This window comes from Pan troglodytes, chromosome 9 (assembly GCF_028858775.2).
Source record: "Pan troglodytes isolate AG18354 chromosome 9, NHGRI_mPanTro3-v2.0_pri, whole genome shotgun sequence".
Lineage (NCBI taxonomy): Eukaryota > Metazoa > Chordata > Mammalia > Primates > Hominidae > Pan > Pan troglodytes.
Window position 1 is genome coordinate 22,057,822 of NC_072407.2, and position 25,917 is coordinate 22,083,738.

The 25,917-nt window shown below is 41.7% G+C and overlaps 2 protein-coding genes across 17 annotated transcripts in view; both read right to left on the reverse strand.

Annotated features, from left to right (window-relative positions):
- Positions 1 to 13,141, reverse strand: part of SERGEF (secretion regulating guanine nucleotide exchange factor) — a 225,045-nt gene extending 211,904 nt beyond the window's left edge. For 8 of the 16 annotated variants that reach the window (XR_010147502.1, XR_001707187.3, XR_010147503.1 and 5 more), the window contains exons 1-5: positions 12,894 to 13,131; positions 7,903 to 8,038; positions 6,553 to 6,708; positions 4,394 to 4,488; positions 453 to 513 (exon numbers count right to left, since the gene is read on the reverse strand). Coding sequence is in view for 12 of the 16 variants with exons in the window: in XM_016920525.3 (XP_016776014.1) it covers positions 453 to 513; positions 4,394 to 4,488; positions 6,553 to 6,708; positions 7,903 to 8,038; positions 12,894 to 12,953 (508 nt within the window). In the remaining 4 variants the exon portion in view is untranslated. Of the gene's footprint in view, positions 1 to 452; positions 514 to 4,393; positions 4,489 to 6,552; positions 6,709 to 7,902; positions 8,039 to 10,035; positions 10,105 to 12,793 lie in introns of all 16 variants that reach the window. The other 8 variants (XM_054662133.2, XM_063783891.1, XM_063783894.1 and 5 more) reach the window with 7 other exon arrangements.
- A 4,330-nt stretch (positions 13,142 to 17,471) lies between these two features.
- The window catches only part of TPH1 (tryptophan hydroxylase 1), a 28,852-nt gene continuing 20,406 nt past the window's right edge, over positions 17,472 to 25,917 (reverse strand). The window contains exons 8-11 of the mRNA XM_009460029.5: positions 25,477 to 25,603; positions 23,779 to 23,874; positions 22,691 to 22,824; positions 17,472 to 21,059 (exon numbers count right to left, since the gene is read on the reverse strand). Coding sequence (XP_009458304.1) covers positions 20,885 to 21,059; positions 22,691 to 22,824; positions 23,779 to 23,874; positions 25,477 to 25,603 — 532 coding nt within the window. The 3' untranslated portion in view covers positions 17,472 to 20,884. The remainder of the gene's footprint in view (positions 21,060 to 22,690; positions 22,825 to 23,778; positions 23,875 to 25,476; positions 25,604 to 25,917) is intronic.

Sequence of the window (25,917 nt, forward strand, 5' to 3'; positions counted from 1 at the left end):
TATGTTCTCTCCTTTTCATCAGAACCACAATGCAGCAGGACCCTTTGAAATATTCCCTAAATGGTTTTTCTCCTAAAGTTAAGTTTCCTCTTATTACAGACCTATTTTAAAAGGCGGAGGGCAGGCTGGGCTCAATGGCTCACACTTGTAATCCCAGTACTTTGGAAGGCCAAGGCGGGAGGATTGCTTGAGGCCAGAAATTCAAGACCAGCCTGGGCAACATAGCGAGACCCTGTCTCTACAAAAAAATCTTAAAAATTAGCAGGGCATGGTGGCATGCACCTATAGTTCTAGCTACTCAGGAGGCTGAGGCAGTTAGACAGCTTGGGCTCAGGAGTTCAAGGCTACAGCAAGCTATGATCGAGCCACTGCACTCCAGCCTGGGCAACAGAGTGAGACCCCATCTCTAAAAAGTATTAAAAATAAAAATAAAAAAAAGATAAAATGATCACCTGTAGCAGCTAATGCATGCCTCAGTCCAGCAGCAATACAAACAACCTTCTCTTTATGGAACTGTCAAAATAAAGAAAAGGATTTAGATCTCAGAACCATCCACCTACAAAATTTTATGTAATTTATACCAAATACAATGCAGTACGGTCCTCATTATGGGTCTGACTGGTTTAAAGCAACCACTCCCCCCAATATTTCCACCCATAAATACCTCTACATTTATCCCTAAAAGAAAAAAATATATCTTTTAAAATACCATATCACAATACCATATGACAACTCTCAGGGCTGGGAGGCACTTCTAAGGTCATCTAGTCCAAGAGTTAGTAAATGTTTTCTGTAAAGGGACAGTTAGTAAATGTTTTACAGGCCACAGTTTCTGTCACACTACTCAGCTCTGCCATTGTAACATAAAAGCAGCTCTAGACTACACATAAATGAATGAGCATGACTGTGTGCCAGTAAGACTTTATTTACCAAGGGCTCAAAGTTTCCCAACATGATCTAGTCCAATCTCCATCCAACAACACCCCACCAAGTGGTCATCCAACTCCTGCCAAACACCTACCCCCAGTGACATAGGGATCGCCATTTCCCCAGGTGCCTGTTCCATTTTTGCACAGTTCCATTTATCTCTTTAGGTGGAACCAAACCTATCTGCCTGCAGCTTCTGACAATGCTTTCCAAATATTTGAAGACAGTTGTCATGTCCTCTCTAAGACATCTTGTAGTGGTTTTAAAAATAGGTCCTCAAATTCTTGCTACTCCTCCCTTCAAGATGTGGAGCTTAATACCCCTCCCCTTGTGTGGGCTGGACTTAGTGACATGCTTTTAATAAAGAGAATAAAGCAGCAATGAGTGACTCAGAGTCTAGGTGAAAAAAGGCACTAAGGCTTCCTGCTTAGCATCTCTCCCTCTCTCTCTCATCACTCCTGGGGGAAACCAGATGCTATGTCTGAAAAGTCCAATAGAAAGGTCCACATGGCAAGGAACATGAAACCATTAGGGCTTTACCACATTTGTTTATTTACAGGTCCATGGAGATTGCAAGCAGACCCAGCTAACATCTCAACTGTAACTTCATGAGAGACCAGCTAAGCTGTTCCTAAATTCCTGACTCTCCGAAACTGTGACATAATAAATGTTTGCTGTTTTAAGCTGCTAAGGTTTGCAGTAATTTGTTACACAGCAATAGATAACTAATGAAGATCTTTTCTTCAAAGCAAATATCCCCCATTCATCAGCCATCACTGGATTTCAAATTCCCTTCCCCTCCTGGTCTTCACTTCTCTAAATATGCTCTAGTTGTTCAATCTTTCTCTTTTAAAGGAACTCTATAGCATAATCATAACCCCATTAAGGCTTATCACATTTGTTTATTTACAGGTCCACAGTGTCTTTCTAAACTTTAGGACCCTCAAGGGCAGGACCTGAGTCTTATATACCTTTATGCCCAGGGCCTAAGCACCAAATCCACAACAAAACACAACATCCCAGATGCAGGCTGAACAGCAGAAAGGGCTGAGCTTTGGCCTTCCTTCTTCTGGAAACTATACTTCTGTCTATGGAGTCCACAATCACATTAGCTTATGAGAAGATCAAATCTTAGCGTTAATACAATTTGAACATATTGTCCTTTATATTTTTCTTTTGTTTTTCCCCAAAAAACTAACTGAAGGGCTTTACATGTGACTTCAGTCTCTTTAACACCACTCACCTCCACCTCTTACTCTCCATCCCAACTGTTGCTGCTTTAGTTTGAGCCACAATCATTTCATTTGGATTGTTAGCAAGAGTTTCCTAAGTAACCTTCCTTCAATCCATCTTCCTATCTGACCTCCCTACCACGCTGTTCTTACCATGTATCACATACAACCACCCTGAATGCCCCATTCCCACCCACTCTACCCTGGAACTTCCACCTCTTCCTTATATTCCAACCATACTAAACTACTTACGATATCCCAAACTCTCCTGTTTCATTCCGTTGCACCTTTGCTTACATGGTTCCTTCTGCCTAGAATGTTCTTCTTTTGCACCCACTCTGAGCATCCTCCTATCCCAAGACAGGTAAACCTCTATTTAACTTTTGAGACTTAGCTTAAGCCTCTTCTCACCCCACCTTCCCCCAGATGCTCAAAACTCCCTCCTTTGGGGATATACATGCATCTGTCATAGTTCTGACATGGTATTACATTTAAGTATTTATGTGCCTATCATGTCCTACCAAACTATAAATCTCTCAACTGCTAGGACAGGTCTTATTCAACTTTGCTCCCACTGCCTAAACGTAGTACCTACACATAATGGTTGTCATTAAATAAATGAATGAATTTCTATTAAATTTCTCTTTGGCACATTGCTCCTATTGTTGCATAGAATGTCACCTGTCAAAATGTTTTTACTCTCTGATTCTGTCAACCAACATATTTTAACCATTGTTCCTCTATTCCTTGATTATATAAAGTATAATTAAGCTAAATTAATTATAACTTATATGTAAGTGCTTACAAGGCCATCTATTTGCAATTGGGAGCTATAATACTTCCTTCAGGGACTACAGAGCCTAGACTTTGTGCATACCATGGGAACCATGACCCGAAATAACAGTCCACAGACCAACAACTGAGTTCAGCAAGCTGGCAGGGGCAGACCCAAGCTTTCTCTAGGGAAAAAACATCTCCCACTATTAATCAGAGTTTAGGGAAATTAGATCAGAGTGGGGCAGCTTAGGCGGTAAAACTCATTTTTGATTCAAGCATATTTCTTTAAAAATTCTATATTCCTATTATGATCACTTACAATATAAACTTCACAAAAAGGGGTGATTTTAAGTATGATGCACTGAAGTAAAGAGCTCTGAACTAGAGCCAAGAGTCCTGTTTAACACTTGTTTTGTCCAATATGGTAGCCACTACCTACACATAGCTCTTGAAAACTTGAAATGTGATTACACTAAACTGAGACATATTGTAAGTAAAAAATGCATACCAGAGTTCAAAGACTTAGTACAAAATCAGTATAAAATATCTTGCTAATAATTTTTATACTGAATTAGCTGGGAATGGTGCCAGGCACCTGTAATCCCAGCTACTCGGGAGGCCGAGGCAGGGAACTGCTTGAACCTGGGAGGCGGAGGTTGCAGTGAGCCGGGATCGCGCCACTGCACTCCAGCCTGGGCGACAGAGTGAGACTCCATCTCAAAAATAAAAATAAAAACGAAAAATAACTTTATACTGATGACATGCTGAAATAACAGGCAAATCTATAGAGACAAAAAGTAGATCAGTACTCACCAGGGGCTGAGGGGAAGGGAGAATAGGAATTGACTGCTATTAAGTACATAGTTTCTTTTGGTGGTAATGAAAATGTTCTAAAATAAGATAATGATATTGGTTGCTCATCTCTGTGGATATACATTTTAAAGGGGTTAATTTTATGGTATGTGAATTACAGCTCAATAATGCTGTTATTTTAAAAATTAATTTCACCTGTTTCTTTTTTAAATAGGGCTACTAGAAAATTTTAAATTACATATGGCTCACATTATATTTCTACTGGCTAGCACTGGTCTATACCATTTGCCTAGCTTAGTGTCTTTTGACAAATCACTTCTATCTGGACCTATTTCTAACATAATTTCCATTATTACTAATTTTAGAACTGTAAAATGTCATCAATATCCTTATGAGATGTATTACTTTTATTGTTTTATTTCACAAAATTTCATATGAAGTGTATGAAAACTAACTGAGGTTTTCATTCACAACGTTTACCTCCCAACTTAATCTTTCCCAGAAGGACCTATTTTTCAACTCAAATTCTCCTACTCCATGGGTTTTCAGGAATCCTGACAGCCTTTTATTCTGGGGAGAGATAGGTTAATACCTTGGAAACACTTTAACAGGTCATGGGCAAGCTAAATATTAACTGTCCTCACCTCAATGGCCTGGGGAACCACACATCTTCGAGGTCCATGAGGAACTCCTAACTGGCCAAAGGAGTTGGATCCACATGATAGAACTTGACCATTTTCTGCAAAATACAAATACTTAAATTGCAAATCTATGAAGTAAGATGTCTGTGACCAATGGGTAAATGCTGCAGGGTGAGAGATGCAAAGGGGATGAGGGGAAGTGCTTCAGTGCATTCAGACCATATTCCCTGCTTTTACTCCTCTAGGAATGAAAACACTGGGCACCAGGTTAAGCACTCTACACAGATTGTCTATTCTATTATCTCATTAATAACAGATTATCTGTGTAGAACACTTAACTCAGTGCCTCGTATTGGGATGGGAGGATAGTAATTTTTCATTTTTCATGTTTCCATGTGACAAAATTTCCATTAGTAAAACAACACTCCAGCTTTTCTCCCTGCCGTTCCCCATCCTCACTGCTTTCTAGGGGACAGCGGTCATGTAACCAACTGGTGAGTTTAGGAGACGGGACAGGACATGTGTGGCTTGGCATCTCCCTCTCAGTCATTCTAGGCTGACACATAGGAAGCATTTCCCTGTGGGGAAAGCCTAGAGATTTGGGGGTAAGTTTGGACCAGAAGAATATTAGGACCACTGGCCTCATAATTAATCCTGTCCTCCAATTTAGCCTTTACCAGTGAAAAGCCAATAGTTTTTAATCTCCAATACTGACTTCTCTGTGCTTTTCTCACAACTGGCTCCACATGTGAGCAGGAAAGAGCATTATCTACTGACTCCTTACAATCCAAAACATAGGCTCACAATAAATACCTTATAAATGATAGTTATTGTTTAGATTCTAATAATCACCATCAAATTCAACACATATTACAGAACCCCTCCACAGAGGAGGATGGTGACACTTGAGCAGGGTTTTAAAGCTGGGATTCGAGTCCATCAGATAAGACAAGAGGGGCTGGTCCAGACAGACAGAAGAGCATATACTGCTTGGTATGACTGGAAAGAAAAGTATGAGGAGTGTGGAGAATAAGAGACATGGCACAAAGATAGCTAGGGAACAGTTACAGAAGGCCAACGCTAAAAAGCTAGGAATCCGAGCTATGTCTGGGAGAATCCACAAGGGTTTACGACAGGAGAGTGACAGAAGATGTCCTTGCCAGAGGACCGTGGCAAAGAGGGAGCCTGGTCAGAAACCACAGATGGTCCTTTAAATCCAGAATGGCCAGCTAGACAGAGCAAAGCTGAACAGAGAGGTCAAAACTGCTTCAAGGGAACAGACGTCAGCTGACAAGGTAACTACTGCTGGCTGTTCCCAAGTGCATTACTCTAATAACCCTCTGGCCATATCCTATCCTGCTACCTGGCTTCACAAAGACCAAACAGATCTGCCCAACACCATTTATTTAAAAAAAAAAAAAAAATCCCACAGTGTGAAAAAGCTGCCATCACTGCTTTGGCAACCACTATTGCCTCATATTCTCCTACCACATTCCCTGAAAGTAACCCTTTGCTGCCACTGCTGGCCACCGGCCAGCTACCCCAGGCACACAGCTATCATGAACTTTTGGGACAGGAAGTGGCCACCAAAGGTGATCTAGTCTATTCCCTATTCTCTAACAAAAGTTTTCCACCCCAATCCCAGTCTCCTTTACCATTAAACTCTCCTTAGAAAAGGTAGTCCACAACTTTCCTTGACAGCCAGAGGGAAAATTTGTGTGTGCTTTTTATTTATTTTTATTTATTTTGAGATGGATTATTGCTCTGTTGCTCAGGCTGGGGTGCAGTGGCGCAATCTCAGTTCACTGCAACCTCTGCCTCCCAGGATCAAGTGATTCGCCTGCCTCAGCCTCCCAAATAGCTGGGCCTACAGAGTAGCTGGGACTATAGGCGTGGGGTACCACGCCTGGCTAATTTTTGTATTTTTAGTAGAGACGGGGTTTTACCATGTTGGCCAGGGTGGTCTCGAACTCCTGACCTCAAGTGATACACCTGCCTTGGCCTCCCAAAGTGCTGGAATTACAATTGTGAGCCACCGCACCAGGACTTATGTGTGCTTTTTAAACACAAAGAGGCTTTCATTTAATCTGCAGTCACCACCATCATACTGTTCTCACCCAAAGCCTTTGTGGTGACAAAAATCTACCTAGGAGTGAACTCACCTGTGAGCATAATCGTAAAATCCCAGCCACAGGCCACCTGTTGGATGGGACAGCCAAAGAGGGATTTGCAGGGGGTAAAATATGGGATATCCTCTGTGTGACCAAGCCCCAGTTGCCCATCTTTGTTCAGGCCACAAACAAAGAGGTCTCCTCCATCTGCAAAATATAAAGGCATCAGTGATAGCGTGCACAGGAAAAAACACAACTGCAAAATGAACAAAAAGATTTCACTAATTATTTGGAATCTCAGACCAATAACTTTTTTTGCCATCCAAGTTAATAAGCTGTGTATGTTCATGTATTCTGGAGCCAAACAACACAAGGCCAAGGGCCTCAAACTAATACCTACAGAGAAACTTCAAGTCTTGGCGCAGTGGTCAATCAATCACCAAACTGAGCATCTACTGGAACAAAAAGCCAACAACATTTATTCAACATTGAGAACGTGCCAGGTACTGTTTTAAGAGCTTTTTGTGCAGAGTGGACTCATCCTTTAGGCACAGTGTCTAGGGCCCACAATGCTTTCAGAGGCCCACAGAGTGGCTTAATTTTTAGTTATTTTTAAATGAGAAAAAGATAATATAGTAACGATGCATATATAACACTAAATCTGGAGTGGATTCTATTAATATCCATCTTTATACCAACACAGTTGTAAAATATAATTTTTTTCTTTACAAAGGAAGGGGTCCATAAAGGGAAAAGCACCAACGACCCATGACAGTCGGAATGGAGCCCTGCTAACTCACTGGTTCTCTTCACCCACCATTATTATCCTCATGTAACAGATTCAGAAACTGTGGCTATTTGCCCAAGGCCACATAGATAATAAGTCACAGAACCAGGATCTGAACCCAGAGATTTGATTCCAGAGCTCATGTTCTCAACCAGATGCAATATGCCCCCCTTTACAACATTGTAGCACTTGTACTACTTGTTAAGTGCTATCCTAGATACAGTAAGGGAAGATTAAGGGGAATACACAGTTTTTGCTCTCAAGGAATATCCAATCTAATTACAAAGACTTCTAATTCCTATGGTGTAAAATATACATTGTAACTCTGCCACTACTTTGCCTTGTGATGTTAAGCAATCAGTGTTCCTTTCTGAGTTTCATTTGTATAATGGAGGGGGTGGGGGAAAGGGGTGGCCTAGAAGATCTCTGAAGTCCTTCTAGCCTTGAAAATCTAGGATCTTCTGAGGGTAATTTGGCTCTTTCACAAAAATGTTTCACAAAAATACATTATTTTCCTCTGCAAAATACAAAAGGCTGAAAGATGACAATATCATATCCAGGGGAAAACGTCTAAATAAGAAAATGAGTGACTATCTACTTTTGAAGGAAATTACCTGTGACAACTGCAGAGTGGCCCCCTCCTCCTGTGATCCTCCTGACACTCCTGGGTTTACAGAAGTCATTCAGTTGCTGGGGCAACAGCACATCTTCCTTATGGCCGAGGCCAAGTTGCCCATAGCTATTTGCACCCTAGGGATGAATAAGCCAAGGATGAAAAAGTGTGGGAACCACAACTGTCAATGTCTATTTACCTGTCTCTGTCTTTCTTACCCTGACGTATCTCTCAGACCCTGTAACAGATGAGATTTATTAGGCTCATTCTTTTTTAAAAAAAAATTTTTAGCTCCTTCATGGCAAATACTCACAGCACTGTTTATTCAAATATATAATAACAAGCACCAGAAAACAACAGGTAACACTGTCTCCCCACCCCTGATCTGTAATCCCATTAGAAAGAGACTCATGACCATAACGGTGGAGGAAATTCATGTCCAAGAAAGTTCCTAGGTAGGCACCCTGGCAGGCTTAATTTACTGGGGCAAAGGACAAATGCCCTGCTTGGCCTCCTGCAGCAGCTGAAGAAACCACACTTTTTCCTACCTCAGGCCCCAGAAGGCAAAGCAGCAATGCTAGCCATGGCTGGAGGGGACATGAGTCCTATGAGGTCCTTGGCCTAGCCCAACCCTCTGGAGGTAATGGGGTAAAATGGCCTTTCCTCTTAGAATGGCCAGGAAAAGAGAGGCCATCTCCTAAATCAAGGTTCTTCTGACTGAGAACAAGACAGCCTCTTGAGGAGGAGGGGCTTCTCTTCTCTAGAGAGAGTTCTGGGCTACGAGTCGTTGGCAGGTGTATCTCGTATCTCTCCTTACCCCCTCCTCCTGCACCCATGCCACCTCACTGCTTTCCCTAGCTGAACTTCAGCCTCCAAATGGGAACACTATCCAGCATGTTTCAAATAAATTATAAATATGGACACAGAATCCAAACAAAGTTCCAGGAGAAGCTGCTCACAGACCCCTACAGGGTCCAACCTGAAGAAAAATGAAGGCCATTCCTTTGTTATCTGTGTCTCTGGAGCTGTGGGCAAAACTGTCTCCCCTTGTCCTTGAGTAACCATGGGAACAGCTCAGGACAGAGAGAGTTTCAGACTTAGAAACACTCTTACCCCATCTCCTTTCTTCCCTCCTCAAATCCCTTCCCCAAAATCTGAAAAGAAAAATAATAATAATTCGCTCACCAGAAGGACTCTGGAGCCTTTGGGAATGTAAATCTTACCCTTCCTTTGTCAAGTGGGAAACTGACCAAAGAGGAAATGACCTGTTAGGCTCATTCTTAATGGCTGTTATATGCTCCCATATTTAGATGGAGGCCCCATCCTCAGAACACCATGATTTCGATATGAGAAGAGTCCTAGGCATCCACAACTCAGCCAGTAATATTCCTCATCTTTCCCTTCTTATGCTCCAGCCCCCAGGTACTGCCTTTTGAAGACAGCACAGGGGTTCCTTCTGATAAAAGCTAACTACCTAGGGAAGCTAAGGAAAGAAAAAAATGAGAGAGAAATGGCATCAAAATGGGAGGGCAACATCCTGGAATTAGTTCTTGTTTCTCCTCCCCACACCCATGATGGGAAAACCGACAATGACTCTGGAATCAAAGCTGGCTAAGGATTTTGTGCCTTAAAGCAAGGCACGTCATTATTGCATTTATACAGTGAAAGAGGCTGGCAATGATCTCTAAAGCCCTTTCCAAGTACAGTGCTATGTGACTCCAAGATTCACATGGTGAGATTCCAGTAAGGGGACAGATTTCCCCTTGACAGGCAATATGTCAATTATTATTATTATTATTACACAAAAAAGGTCCATAATCCCTAATCTGAAATGCTTACAGTCAGATGTATTTCAGATTCAGAATTTTACAGCTTTTAGAAAAGTAATACAGTACATATGTCATATATACTGATGCAAGGTCCAGGGACAGCAGCCCATAAGCAAAACAATAATATTTCTGCATTACAAAGTACAAATATTCATAAGAAGTGGCCAAAGACTATAAATGGCCTTATGTCCAGTAAGTTTTGGGTTTTCAGAGCTTTTTGTATTCAGAATTGAAGATAAGAGATTGTGGACCTGCAGAGAGAATCTTACTAAGATTTCAGAAATCTTTATAATTTATTCAAGTACCTACTCCTAGCTGGTTCTTCCTGGAGATGAGAAGTAAAATCTTTTAAATATGTTTGTTTTTGAAGACACCTGAATGAGGAAAGGTGATGTAAAATAATTACAACAAATACATACACACATACTTACATACATACATACGTAATCCTTCCCCTTGTAGTCTATTTCACAGCCATCCTGGGCTGCAAGGACTCAAAGATGGAAGAGTAAGCCATAGCAGGGGCATAAGTCCCAGAAGCCCACAGGGGGCAATATTAGCTACCAATTACTGAGCGCTTCTCTCCATACTGTGCATTCACCTTTAATCCTCACAACAACTAAGAAGGACATTATTACTCCCATTTCACAGAGGAAGAAACTAAGGCTCAGAGAGGTTAAGTAACTTTCCATAGTTACGTCTGGGTAGGCAAAAAGTCTGATGCCCTGCACCTTTTACTATACCTTACTGTGTCTCTTAGAAAAAATAAAAAAAGAACATACAGTGAAGCAGCCCAGAGCTTACCTGGCAGGTGGTTAACTGTATGACCTTATCTAAAAGAGCATCCCCATATCACTCATTTTCTGCTTTATTTTTCTTCATGCCACTTCTTGATGTTACATTATATATGACTACTTGTTTACTGTACACCACCCCTGCCAGAAACTAAACTCCAGGAGGGCAGGAACTCTGCTTTGCTCACTGCTGTTTCCCCTGCATCTGAAACTGTGCTGGCCCAAAGAAGATGTACATATATTTATATGGCGAATGAATGTAAGACCCTATGAAAGACTTGCTCAGCATGAAGGGGAATATAGAGCATATATGCACAGGATTTCTTGGTCAGCCCTGAGATCTCCGTGGCTGTCCCATTACCAGGGGTGCAAGGCTGCTGAACACCTGGGAGAAAAGTAACATGACACATGGGCACTCTGAGGTTCAAATTACGGTACCAATTTTTGTAACACTGTGAGAGGCCCTAAATCCAGGATAAAGCAAGACGAAGGGAAATTTAACACAACCTATTACAACTGTTGTTTGCCTTTCTTCCTCACAAACACTCCAGACATATCACACGTGCACATGCACACACACACACACACACACACCCCTAACAAGGTAAATCCCCTTCCTGTGAACCGAACTTTATTCCCCCAAAATTCACGTGTTGAAGCCCTAACCTTTAGTACCTTACTGTATTTGGAAAGAGGGCCTTTAAAGGGGCAATTAAGGTTAAATGAGGTCATAAGGGTGGGGCCCTAATCCAATATGACTGGTGTCCTTAAAAGAAGAGACACCACGGATGCTCACGCACACAGAAAAGGCCATGTGAGGACACAGTGAAAAAAGCCATGTGAGGACACAGTGAGAAGGCGGCCATCTGCAAGCCAGAGAGAGGCCTCGGGAGAAACCAAACCTACTCACACCTTGATCTTGGCCTTCTAGCCTCTGGAACTGTGAGAAAATAAATTTCTGTTGTTTAAGCCTCTGTTGTGTGGTATTTTGTTATGGTAGCCCTAGCCGACCAACACACCCCCACAGTTTCAGATTATACAGCAGGAAAAACACACTACCAGTCCTCCAAACACAGCAGAAGGGTGTCAACAACCTATTAAACATATTTTACAACCTTTAATATTCGGCTTTGTCTGTACTGAAACAATATTTCTGTTTCCTCTGTCCACACAGACGCCAGTCTCCTGCCTGGAAAAGGCCAGACACAGCACACATTCAATCCCCAACTCCACCCCCAGCTCCCGGGCCACCTCAAAGACGCCCAGCCAGCCAGACTACCGCAGGTCACGCCATGCTCTCCCTCCTGCCAAATTGCAGCCCCACATTCAACAAGTGCCGCCTTGTACTGATCATTACTTCTTTAAAAATTGGACAATTAATACTGATGTTAACAGCAATACGGGTTATAATTTTGCTCTCCCCCAACACAAGAGCTGGAAGTCCTTCACTCGTGTATTTCACTCATGTGTATTTCCCCAACACCAGCACATGGGTAGGCACACAGATGCTCGTCCATTCATTCGTCAACGAGTATTTACTGGGGACCTACAATGTGCCAGACACCAACAGAGGCACCGTGAACAAGACAGGCACAGCACCCACTCTTACCACACTTACTTTCTAGCCAGAGAGACTGACGTTAATAATAAATTATACACATCATTACAATTGTGATACGTGCTATGAAGAAGCACAAGACGCAGCGACTGCTTGTTCCCGTGCATGCTGGTCGGACACCTGCCACGCTCCTGTGCATGAACCCTCCTCTCTCCCAGACACACATCAAGATGACCCTGTCTCTCCCAATGCTCCCGTCAAACCAACAGCAGCCCAACTCCCCCAACACATGCAAGAACCGGTCACAGCAGAGTGTCAGCAAATAGGCAGGGTCTGTGCCTTGTGCGCGGCCAAACGCCGCAGGCCTCACATCTAAAGGATGCTTTCGCCAGGCTGGGACACTCCCTCCTCCAGGCATCAGGAAGGTGGGGGGCACAGGTGGCCCCACGGAGCTCTGGGACCGGGCGATCCTCTCCACCGAGCCCTCCGCGCTGTCTTCCAGGCGCTATTCGGGCTGGAGGGCTCTCGCGGAACCAGACGCTCTGCCCCGAGGCAGGTTCTTCCCGCGCCGCCACAGCCCCTCCGGCCCTGACCCCGCCAGCCGGCAGGCCCCTAAGTCGACCGCGAAGACCCTTCCTTCCCCGCCCGCTCCTCCTCCGCTCCCCCTCCGCTCCCAGCCCAGGATCCTTCAACCCAGAGCCCGGCTCGGACCTCAGCCGCCCAGCCCCTGAACTGCCCACGCCGCGGCCAGCAGCTCCCACATCTCGGCGCCCCTCAGGGCCTGCACTGGCCCGGGGGCGGAGTCACGTACCCAGGCGAAGAGCGCGGCCGCCGCGGGGGCGGCCTCCGAGGCGCTGGGCTCGCGCTCCATGCGAGGACGCTCCGCCGGCGCTTCCGGGAGGGACAGCACGGGGGCGGGGCCTGCCGGGGGTGGGTGGGCGCCGGAGCTGGACCGGGGACGCGTGATGGGTAGGGCGCGGGGCGGGGTCTGTGGTGGGAAGGGGCCCGCGGGCCGGGAGAGAGGGTGCGGCCGGGCCCTCGGGCCACTGGGGATCAGTGGTGGGCGGGGCCGGACGACAGCCCCGGAGCCGCCTCCCAGTCAGCCCGCCCCGGCGGCGCTCGCAGCGTCTCCGCCCGCAGCCTCCTGTCTCGCTGGGCCTCTCAGCATCTCGCTCCTCCCCCCTCGTACTCTTTATTTTTAGTCATAATTTCATGTTTCATGCAGGTGCACTGCGCGCCACAGTTCACAAAGCTCCTTCGCGTTTTTGTCTCCTTGGAGGCCCACGACAGCCCAGAGGGGCTGACAGGGCAGGGATGGCATCACCATTTGCGGGAACAGGAAATGGAGCCTGAGGGGTAGGGCAGGGTCCTGCCCGGCGTCTCAGGCGCAATTGTCTTGAGCCCGCTTTGGTGTGCGTTCGCAAACATCTGAGGGGGCGCCTTGGGAGGCGAGTGGAGTGGCACGTCGCCCGTGTCGCCCTCTGCACCTGGCACGGAGCGGGAACCCGCGCCTCGCGACGCTGAATGGGGGAGGCTGGTTAGCGTCGACTCCTGCCGGGGCAGCCTCGGCGCTCCGGGCACGGCCCTGAGCTCATTCTATTAATAATACTGGATAATCGTCACCCAACGAACATTTCCATATAAAATGGCTTTTCTCAGACAGCGTCGTGTTGGTGATGGGAGTTAATTAAGTTCAATTTATCTGAAGGAAAATATGGCACCGCGTACCGGGAATACAGAACATATAGGGTCACATTAAAGATGACCATCCACATTCACATTCGGTAGCACTGGGCCCCTCTGCTGACACGGGCCTCCAGCACTCACTGCCCTTCACCCCTGGGCTTCTGGGAAGTGTCTCCAATGAGCTCTTACACTGTCCTTTCCTGTTCTTTCACTCCATCCACTTCTAGGAGTTTCTGCCTGTAAGACCACTTGAGGGCAGCCCCTCACCTTTATCTCTCCAACCTGTGGCATCTGGAGAACGTCGATGACCATACCAAGAAAAAAGCAAACTTTGGAGAGGTAAAACAGCTCTTCATTCTCTAGGGATCTGAATGTGCAGGAGCTATACCATGCTTACTGACTGTCTTATGAGTGGGCTTTTTTGTGCTGACCATTTCTTTGAAGCATGTGTAACAGGATGTAAAAATGGGATCCTTCACCGCTCAGTTTTGGCTGAGCAACAAGTGCCAGTTACTCTTATATCATAAAGTAAGGTTCAAGACCACCAAAGCAGGACTTGCAAAGCAACTGTCTAGAAACCAGTGTATGACTTTCAGTCTACGAAAAAGGTTGAGAGGCCAGAGAGAATTCTAGTAGGATATGTGGCCACAATTATCAATGTGGTGTGGGTCTCAACCCATCTCAGGTCTAAGGAAAGTTACTTTACCTGGGTCCCTGAGAGAGCTTGGTATGAATCCCTCTAGATTTAGGACCCAGACAGGCTTCTGTCCAATCCGTTCTGAGAAATACAAGGGCTTGTGGCTGGATATCTGCTCTAATAGCTGAGCGAAGACAAACTGATGCTTTGGGGAGGTCTTTCACACCCACAGTTTTTCAAAATAAAAACTGTCCATTTCCCATGTGAGTATTTCCCATACCTGAGCAAACTGGCTGGGGGATGGTCTTAGATCTTGTCCAAGAGAATTTCTGGAAGGGTGAAGTGACACCCACAGGACAGTCGATCACTAGATTCCTTGAGGGTGAGGGAAATGAATTTAACAGCCCAGAGAGATACATTTACCCACATCAAGAAATCCCGAGAAATAAGAAGGTGGGAAGGTCTTCCAAAACGCCCACAAGAAAATGTCAGCATGTAATATTTACAAAGTACAGAAAGCACTGATGACAATTCACAACAGTATCAGACCAAAGAGAACTTTTCTCCTCCTTACCTCTCCTCCCCTCTACATCTCCCCAACCCTGGAGGAGTCCCAGGCATCCACTGAGTAACAAGAGACAAGGAAATGAAGAAACTAAGCACACCCACTCCTTTCTCAGTTCTGGAGGAGGAAAAAAGCTTCAACCTTAAAGTTTGTTTTATCAAAGTTTTTCCACAGGACTAGCCTTTTTAAATATTGAAATGAGAAAGAGAGAGAGAGAGAGAGTGTGTGTGTGTGTGTGTGTGAGAGAGAGAGAGAGAGAGAAATGGAAATTAGGAGCTAAGGACTTTTTATTACCTGTGAGCAAGCAGAAAGTCAGGCAGCAACCTGAGATTTCATCCAGAGGGGCAAGGAAGAACTACCTACAGAGCCAGTTTTAATAGAGAGAAGGTCTGGGAGGATATAGTTGTTTTCTGACTCCACCCCTTGAATGTACAAGCATCAATATTTTAACTAACCTACAGTTATATTATTATGTCATATCCCTTAATACAATTTATTGGAAGTGTTGAGATGTTGCAACTATTTCAGCTATGTACTTGCCACTGCCTAGTTCTTCCCATGAGCAGCCTGGCTGAATTGCAGTTCTTGAATGGGACTAGATTTAAACCATTTAATGGCTTCACTTTCAGATGGCTTGTCTCCCCAAAAGAGGAAAGTATAAAGTATTTGAGAACATACAGATTGCATCTCTGTACCATGAAGGTTAGGAAATTTTTTCCCGTTGGATTATTTTATTTGATCATCCCAATAATACTAGTATGATAAGTGCTGTTAGGATTATTATTTTGTTTTATCTTATTTTGTTTTTTTGAGGCAGGGTCTCCCTCTGTTGCCCAGGCTGGAGTGCAGGTGGCGTGATAATGGCTCACTGCAGCCTCTACCTCCTGGGCTTAAGTGATCCTCCTGCCTCAGCCTCCCAAGTAGCTAGGGCTACAGGTGTGAGCCACCTTGCCTGGCCAGGATCATTGTTTTATAGATGAGAAAACTGAGGCTCAAAGTAGTTATTTACTTCAAGGTCAGTTTTCTACTTTTGATAAAGGAAGATTAGCTAGCTGCATACCTATTCTCTCATTAAAAAACACCTAGAAAATTTGACAAAATATTTTTAAAATCTATTTCAAGTTATTGGAGAGCTATCAAAGCAGGAAGAACTTGAAGGGCCAAGATCTGGAAGCTGAGAGATTATATTTGGCACTACTTTTCTGCTTGAAGCACTTGCTAATTACTAAGCAATGTCTTGGAGGCTAAGAAACTGGGCTGAAATCAACAACTAAGAAGCTGAGCAGTACCTTTAGCAATCTCATAGGGTAGGGATGGGAGGAGGGAATGGTGGACATGAAGGAGGGGACAAAAGTAGTAGTCCAGAGCCCCCAAGGAGAAGCCCTGGTACACACTCATAGTTTTCTCTTGAGATCCCTAAAGGGCTACACCCTAAAAGTCAAGGTGAACTGGAAATAGACCAGCCCTCACAAAGACTGAAGCTCAACTTCTCTTTGGCTCAATCCCTAATTGGACTAAGACTTTACCATGCCATTATATACTGCCTACTAGAAGCAAAAATTAATACCCTCTTGTGGAAGATAAAATCATCCAGAAGCTAAGGGGGAATATCTGTTAAGAGAGTGATTGTATTAGTAATTCTTTACATGTGGAAAATGAGGTTTTTTTTTTTACAAAGTCCTCTTGCAGCATAACTTCTCCAATAATCTAGTGTAGTAGACTTAGTTCATTTTACAGATGAGGAGTGTAAACCAAAAATAAAATTTTAAGGCCCCCCCCAACCATCTGAATGGACTTTCTTCTAGGCCAGGGCACTCTAAAATGTAACCCAAAACACTGATTCAGGCCATGACTGGAAGTGGGGGTCACACACATGCCTCCTTATACCTCTCCAGCATTAACATCAACACAGACCTTAGGTCTGATAAGAAAAATTGACAGTCTATTCTCTTGGAAGCCTGCCATCTGGAGGCTTCATCTGCATGATAAAACTCTGGTCTCCACAAACTCATACAGCAACCCAGACATTCCTTTCTATGAATTGCCAATTAGAAAAATTTTAAAACTACCTATAATCTGGAAGCCTCCCACCCAACGCTTTGAATTATCCCAGCTTTCTGGACTGAGCCAGTGTATCTTATAAATGTATTTGACTGAAGTCTCATGTCTCCCTAAAATGTATAAAACCAAGCTGTACCCTGACTACCTTGGGCACATGTTCTCAGGGTCTCCTAAGGGCTGTGTCATGGGCCATGGTCACTCATATTTGGCTCTTCAAATACTGTACTGTGTTTGACTCTTTTCGTCGACAGGAACATAACACAGACTTTACGAAGAACTCTGAAAAGTGGTTACCAGGTTCCAGATATGTTTGGCTTCTATCTCATATCCATAGGCTTTTTAAGAAGTATAAAGATACAATGGATTTCCTAAACTAATAAAATTGCTAATGTAAGTTTAAATCAATTTTTAACGTATGTTTGAAAAAAAGTAAACATTGGTTGAGAACATAAATTTTGTGTTCATTTATTATCCCGCTGAATAACAAACTTGTAAATCATAAATATATATTACATAGTAAAACAAAGATTAGACCAAAATAGACCATAGTACCTTAAACACTTCCTATGAATTAACATATGGACTCTATCATATATTCCTTTAGAGAATTCAGGATTTTTTTCTTTTTTGAATTTGGAAGCCAACTTAAAAGCTAACAATAATTATTTACATTTTGGTGTGTCATTACTACTTGTATAAATCCAAATGACAGAATATGTAGATAAAGAAATGTAGGTATTCTGAAGACCAGCTTTTGAGCATCCTTAAAAAGTCATGAAGATATTAACTATGTCTTTGAATAATGATTTACTGATTAAGAATTATTAACCGGCTGGGCCTGGTGGCTCATGCTTGTAATCCCAGCACTTTGGGAGGCCGAGGCGGATGGATCACCTGAGGTCAGAAGTTCGAGACCAGCCTGGCCAACATGGCGAAACCCCATCTCTACTAAAAAAACAAAAATTAGCGGGGCATGGTGAAGCACGCCTGCAGTCCCAGGCTGCAGCGAGCTGAAATCACGCAACTGCACTCCAGCCTGGGCAACAGAGTGAGACTCTGTCTCAAAAAAAAAAAAAATTATAAACGAAGCTTTTAGTTCAATTCTGTTCTCACATTTGGGTAACTATTTACATATTCCTAGGTGCTTTGAAGACATATATTTAAAATGCTTGAAAATTCTAAGACTCTCAGGACTCCTGATTTACCAAATATTACAAATACCCAGAGGTGAGAAGAACTGAAATCCATCATTAAAAATTTCCAATGTTTGGCCAGGTTCAGTGGCTCACGCCTGTAATCCCAGCACTTTGGGAGGCCGAGGCGGGCAGATCACGATGTCAGGAGATCGAGACCATCCTGGCTAACACGGTGAAACCTTGTCTCTACTAAAAATACAAAAAATTAGCCGGACATGGTGGCGGGTGCCTGTAGTTCCAGCTACTCAGGAGACAGAGGCAGGAGAATGCCGTGAACCTGGGAGGTGGAGCTTGCAGTGAGCCAAGATTGCACCACTGCACTCCAGCCTGGGCGACAGAGCAAGACTCCGTCTCAAAAAAAAAAAAAAAAAAAATTTCCATTGTTTTGAAGTTGTGGATTATAAGGCTGTGCCTTTAACATTTATTCTCATGTGCTTTAGTCATAGAGTGATTTTAAACATCATCATTTTAAAATTCAATAAGTATGATTCTTCACCATTATCAAAGTTGTATGAAAATTACCATATATAGTATGCATAATTTGTGTTATTTGCTATTTTTTGATTTCTTTTTTCTACATGTTCTAAGATTTGCTATCTTTTTTTAATTTCTTTTTTCTACATGTTCTAAGATTTGCTATCTATTATGATTTGCTTACAGTAGATTTCCTTGCAACCAAACTATAAATCAGATAATCAATATTTCAAATGATTCCAGATTAGCTAGCATCTATTTACCATCAAATGTATACTTAAGAGTTGATTAGCTATTAAAATGTACAATGTAAAAATTTAAAACAGCATGAATTATTCTTCAAAATTCTATTTCCTTATATAATATGACATGAAATACAAAGTTTTTAATAATTTATTTTGAGGACTAAGAAGTGCTAAAAGATCTATTAGTCTGTTGAAATAAAACATGTTAAATGGTATACAATTTATTTATGTGAAAAAAAAGCCTATTTTTAAGTAGCTGACTAAACCTGAAAATGATTGAAAATACGATGTTTAATATACCATTAATGGAAATTAAATTACTGGGAAAGGAAGCTGATGGACTGTGATATTCAAGTGATTCTGAGTTCCTTTATAGACCTGTTCAATTTGAGATGCTTGGCAGGGCTGTCATATTGAACAACCCCTTTTCATTCTATGTGGATGATGCCACATGAAGTTGTACAGCATTGGCCTAAATTATGAGACATCTACATAGACATCCAGGAGTTCGTTGGAATTAAGGGGCAAAAAAATTCAAGAAAGATGTCAGGGTTATAACTGCAAATAGAGGAGTCATTCAAAATAAGAACTGAAGTCATGTATCTGGGTGACATTCCCCATGAAGAGATGGCAAAAAGAGTAGAAGTGCAAAGACAGAAACTTGAAGAACATCTTCATTTAGTGACTAGAGGGAGGAAAGGGGCAAATTAAAGAGACATAAGTTTGTATTTTGGAGTTCAGCTTCACCCATTTATAACAGGACTGCTTACTCCCTGTGCTACACAGCTGACTCTGCATAAAAACCATTCCTTGGCAATCCTTACATTACTTACAGTCTCAGTCCTAAACCACTCTTCTTGACCTTTCTGACATTCTATTTCCTCCCCTTTTCTGCAGCCTCTACTCTCATTGCATACCTTTCTGTTTATGGCCTCACCTTATAGCTTAGAAATAAAGTACTCAGCACTGTTTTTTCTATCTTTTACTTTGTGCTTCTCTTATCTATCTCAGTTTGAACTCTTCCTTTGATAACAATGCTTCCTGTTAATCTGGGGACAATCCCATTATAATACCTAGGACCACATGTCTGAGTACAGCCCCATGCAAGTTGCATCTCTACTAAGTTTCCCTTGGACCCATGAGTAGGATAGATAGTCCAGAATAAAACCAGTATCGTGTGATGTCATTGAAAGAAAACAAAGTTTCAAGGAAGATAGTCACTTGGGAAGGGGCTCCCTAATGCCTAAAAAATAAAGTCTCGAATTCTTAGCCTAGTCTTAATGATTATGCCCCATTCAACCTTTCCAGGCTTAGCTACTCCCATTTCCCTACAAGATACTACACTTGAAACTAGAGTACTTGCTCTTTACTAGGTATCCTCCATGTGCAAAGGCCTCTATACTTTTGCTCATGCTAGCAACAAAGACAGCAGGGTCTCCTGTTAAATTTTAGTGTGAATGTGATTGAGCTTGGCACAAATTCAGCAATAAGTAACAGATACTTTAGAAATAAGGGGATCTTAGGTAACAATATGAGTCAGCGCCATAATACTCCTCAAGTTATTCTAAGCGATCCTAAAGGGTCATTTTACTCAAGGAGGATTGGGGAAAATAGAGTTAGGCTGAGATTAGATCTATCTATTGGGTCAAACAACTTCTCTATTAAAAATGGGTGGTCAGTGGCTTATATGGTATATAAATTGTCTCATTAAAGCTGCTACCAAAAAAAAAAGAAATAAAACTAAACAAAAAAATAAGTGGTAAATAGAATATCCAGGTACAAATTTTCAAAGACTAGTGATTCATTAAGTAGTGGAATTCGATAATATTGTTTGGCCAGAAGATGCTGTCCCTCCAGGATCAGGTGTTCAAGAAAAGCAAGAGATGGCCCAGAGGCCTCCGAATTGATGCTCAAATGTTCCTGGATGACTGGCTACTGTTAGATACTCAGCTTCCTGCTGACCTTAGCAAGGGCATCACTGACAACATCGAGATCATGCTGCAGCTCATTCATGGCACTGGTTATGCTCTTGGTGTCTTTCAGGATCTGAATACTCCGTGTATATGGATTATACTTCACTCCAAATGGACGCTTAATTGTTTTGGTAAATTCTCTATTTAAGAAAACAAATAGGAGACAATCAATTTCTAGGGAGTGAATGATGAAAACTAAACAAACAACAGAATATATTTCACATACTAGGCAAAAAACAAATTCTTGTTATATATGTGTACAACCAATCTGACCTACTTCTCTACACTGCATTTGCAGAGGCCTCCTGGAATCCCACACAAGTGGGAAACCTAAAGTAGTTATAAAATAGTTATAAGTACTTTACGTTATAAAGTAGTTGTAAATCCCTGGTATTACTAGGGAAAGATCCCATAGATGGATTTATTAATCATTTATTATTGTATACATCTCTTGACTACAGTAAGGAGACCAACTACTGTAGTTTTATCAGTAGACGTAAAACTGTTTCATTACAACACTTAACCACATAGTAACAGATCCCTCAGTCATGCCTTATATAACTATACCTACTCACATATGTAACCTGTGTGTTTATATAACATATAACACATACACACACATACTCACACACCCCAAAATAGACTAGGAATGGTCCTACCTCCTGCACATGTAGATTTTTTCTGCTTAGAATGTTTCCCTCTAGGCTCCTTTCAAATGACCTAAATTCTGCCCCTTTTTCAAGCATTAAAGTTCTGCCTCCTTTATCAAATCACTGTTTGAACCTCTCATTTGGCACCCCCAGGAACAATCATGTCCAGGACTCCTAGGGATAAATGTGAAGCTGAGGACAACTATACATCAGTAGCAGCTGAAATCCAACTCGTAATCCACCTGGTCTACAGAGGGGACCCCCTTTTCTAAAAAGTTGCCATTTATGCTAGAGGAATCCCTGCTAGTATTATTATTTGGTTTCATGAATGGCCTAACTCCCCAACTAATGGTTTCTCTGAAAGACAAGGACTATGACTTCAACCCCTATCGATCTCCATCATCACAATGTGACCTCATGACTGCTTCCACTCAATGTTGTCTCATTGATTCTCCTTCAAAAGTCTTTTCTTTTCCTACTACTTCTGTCTTAGTTCAGGCATTTATTTTCGCCTGAAGTGTTCCAAGAATCTTCTAAAAAGTTTCTCTGCCTCCAATATCCTCCTTTCTTAACCACACACTTAGCTGATTAATAAAGCGTAGCTTTGATTACGTTGTACATATCTCCTATATTTCTCAACATCCTGACCTTTTTTCATGCTAACTCTCAGTCTAAAACTTAATATATCTAAATATTACCTATCCTTCAAGTCCTTTCTCAAATAACATTAAGATTACCCTGTTTGTCCACCTGAAATGAATTGCTCTTGAATAAAATGCAGAACAGTGTTTCATCTGTATCTCTCCAAGGCTCTTGTCATTTTCCATGTTGTTATATAGTAATTTGCATATCATCTATTTTCCCTATTAGACTACTAAACTCTCTGATTGGAAGAATTGGAAAGAAAACAATTTCTCAATGTATCTGATTCATATTTGCAACTATGCAAAATCCTTATACACAACATACTCTAGATACTTGTTATGAAAGGAAGATGTGTTACAGACAGAAGGCTCCTTGTGGGCTTCAAATTATCTAGCTGCTTACTTCTGTGACTTGTTACCATAATGGGGCTGATATTTCCCTGAAGAAAATGAAGGCATGAAGAAGATATACTGTACCTCATCTTCTCCTTTGCATCTTCAAAACTTTCAGATACAAAGTAGACATCTTGAAAAGTTGTGATAAGACATTCCTGTTTGCAGGTAATCTTGGGATCAAAGGGCTTTACTTTGGCATGTCCAGAAAGTGCATGCTAGAAGACAAAGAGTCAGTGAATCAAAGAATAATATCTATTTTTCATAGATCATGCAACTTCCATAATTGGCTCACCTCTAAACATATTACTAATGCAATGGCCCCAATCTACAATTCCAAACTTATTTCCTATAGCTCTATTCAACCCACAGTACACTCCAGCAAAAGAAATGGCTTGCCCTTCCCTGTAAATACCCCCAAGATCCTCTCCATGGCTTTGTTCTTCCTCTCTTCTTTGTGTAAAAGGCACCCAAGGATCTTTATTTACTTATTCCTGTATTATGGCACCTACTTTCTACCCAACACTAGTTATTCCTATGTATGACTTATATACCCACCATCAAGTGCTCCCTGAAAGCAAGACCATACCTTGGATGGTGTTTCATACACATTCATTACTCAACAAACATGAGTTTATTTATTCATTGAATAAATAATAAATCTCAAAGAATTCCCTAGAAATTATAGAAGTTATTGCTAGCGTATCAGAAATGATGAGGAAACAGCAAGACTTTGTAAGCAAAGATTTTAAAACAGTTTTTACTTAAAATATACACATACCATTTCACATATATCAGAAATATATCAAAATATTTCGTGTGTGTGTATTACTAATGCAATGGCTCCAACCTGCAATTCCAAACTTATTTTCCACAGCTCTATTCAACCCACAGTATACTCCAGCAAAAGAAGTAGCTTGCTGTTCCCCATAAATGCCCTTATAAAATTCTTATTTTCTCTATCTATCTGTCTATACATATACACACACACATATTTGGATTATATGATATAATATATAATTGGGAAATAGAGAAAAATACATTCAGGTAATGATTAGTGACATCCCCAAGTATTTTCCATAGTAAGCTCTTGTTCAAAAGCAAAAACTATTTCAGGTTTTATCAATTATGTTAGGTGAATATGGTTATATACAAAGATTTGCAACTCTTACTTTGAGTTCACTGATAGAAGAAAGTAAGCCAGCACCAAAGACTCTTAGCTGTCCATCTTGTTTACATAGACCAAACTCCACAGTGAAAAAGTAGCACTGCAAAAGAACATCAATATTATTCTCACACACTGACGAATTCAACTTAAAACAAATTACAATTCTTAGTCACTGACCCAAAATACCCTAGAATAAAGTCCAAAATCCCAGTCTAGTTCCTAAGTCTTTCTACAATCTGACCTCATTCTAAACCAGTACTTCTCAAACTTCTGTTCTGATGACTTTTACGTACTATTAAAAATTAGAGGACCCCAAAGCTTTTGTTGTGCGTGTATGTGTAGGTTATCACTAGCTATATTAGCCATATTAAAAATTAAAACTGAGAGGAAAATGCTTGCTAATTAATTTTAAAATTTAATAAACTCATTTTATGGTAACAAAGAATGTTTTAATACAAATAACTATATTATACAAAACAAAAAACTAAGAAAAGTAGCATTGTTTCACAATGTTATAAACCTTTTTAATGTCTGGCTAGAAGACAGATGGAGTCTCGTGTCTGCTTCTGTAGTTAACCTTTTGGGATATACTGTTTGAGTACATGAGTTACATCAGCTTCACGCGGTTATCTAGTTAGAAAAGCACTGAATATTTTAATAGTCTTTTTGGATAGTTGTGGATATTCTCCTTTTACTCTCCATGAAGACTCAACAAGTGGATAGAGTTTCTCAAAAGTTCAACTGCAATGTGGAATCTGAATTATCTCAATGAACTGCCTGTTACATTAAAATCCACTGTGTGCTTTGAATGGATCTTTTATCTAGGCATGATTTTGACCTCAAGGACCCCATAAAAGAGTCTCAGGGACCCCAGAGGTCCCCAAACCACAGTTTTAGAAGCACTATTCTATTTCACGCTGCCTCCCCCACTCTTGGACACTCTGCTCCAGCTTCTCACTGTTTCCCCAGACACACCAAGCACCACCTTGTCTTTCCTTGTGTGCCCTCATCCTGAGATGCATTTCTTCCTTCCTTGCTGAGCACATCACTCATTTTCCATCAGCTAATCCAGATGTCCTTCTCCCAGGAAACCTTCCCCAGGTTCTCTATGCTCCCAGAGCAATGCGAACTTTGCTATAGGCTATCTCATTTGACATAACTGTCTCCTTAAACAGTATATAAGCTCCATAAAGGTAGAAACCAGGCCTTACTCATCTTTGTATTTCCAGCACAGTGTCTTGTACCTAGTACTCAAAAACATTTTAGCATAATTTTAAGGAAAGCTATCCTTTTTATTGGAAAATAAAAGATAGATAACCTATTACTGTAATCTTGTTTTTCTCTACCTTTTTAAAAGCTCATGTCTCCTTTTGATAAACCTTAAAATTTTACATCCTTCTTTAATGTTATTTGAATTAAAGATTATGAGCAAAAACAAATTTTCTTTTCCTTTCTTTACTCTTCTCTTCTCTTTCTTTTCTCTTCTTTATCCTTTCCTCTCTTTTCTTTTCTTTTCTGACAGAGTCTCTCTCTGTTGCCCAGGCTGGAGTGCAGTGGCACAATCTCGGCTCACTGCAACCTCCAAGCAAAGACAAATTTTCTAATGGTCATTCTGAATATGTACTTTTAAACTACACAGATACTCATACACCCTACCCCAGGTGAAAATTACTGATCTATACAGTTAATTCCAGATTTATACCGTTGCCAGTTTTTGAACAGCCTCCTCTGAAGCGCCAAGAGAAGCCAAGCCAATTTCTTGGGAGAATTGGGCAAAACTAGGTTCAGCCAAAAGCGGGACATGACCTAAGAGTTCATGGCAGGTATCTCTGAAATAGAGGTACAAGTTTGTCACGCTGCAGTGCTTAACATACGTGTATAATCAACCATTCAATCAAATCGAAATCCAATATTTTATTCTAATGATCGGGTGATATTACTTTAGTAACGGATCACAAAGGACACTAATCAAACAAAGAAACAATTTTGGTTCAAAACCTTGGCCACTCACAGACTCACACATATAAGTGCACATCAGATACCTATGGACATCCACATGCCACCCCCAAAACCACAACCCCCAACCCCCAACCCCACCACATACACACCCAAATCAGATCTCTGCTCAAATATCACCTTCTCA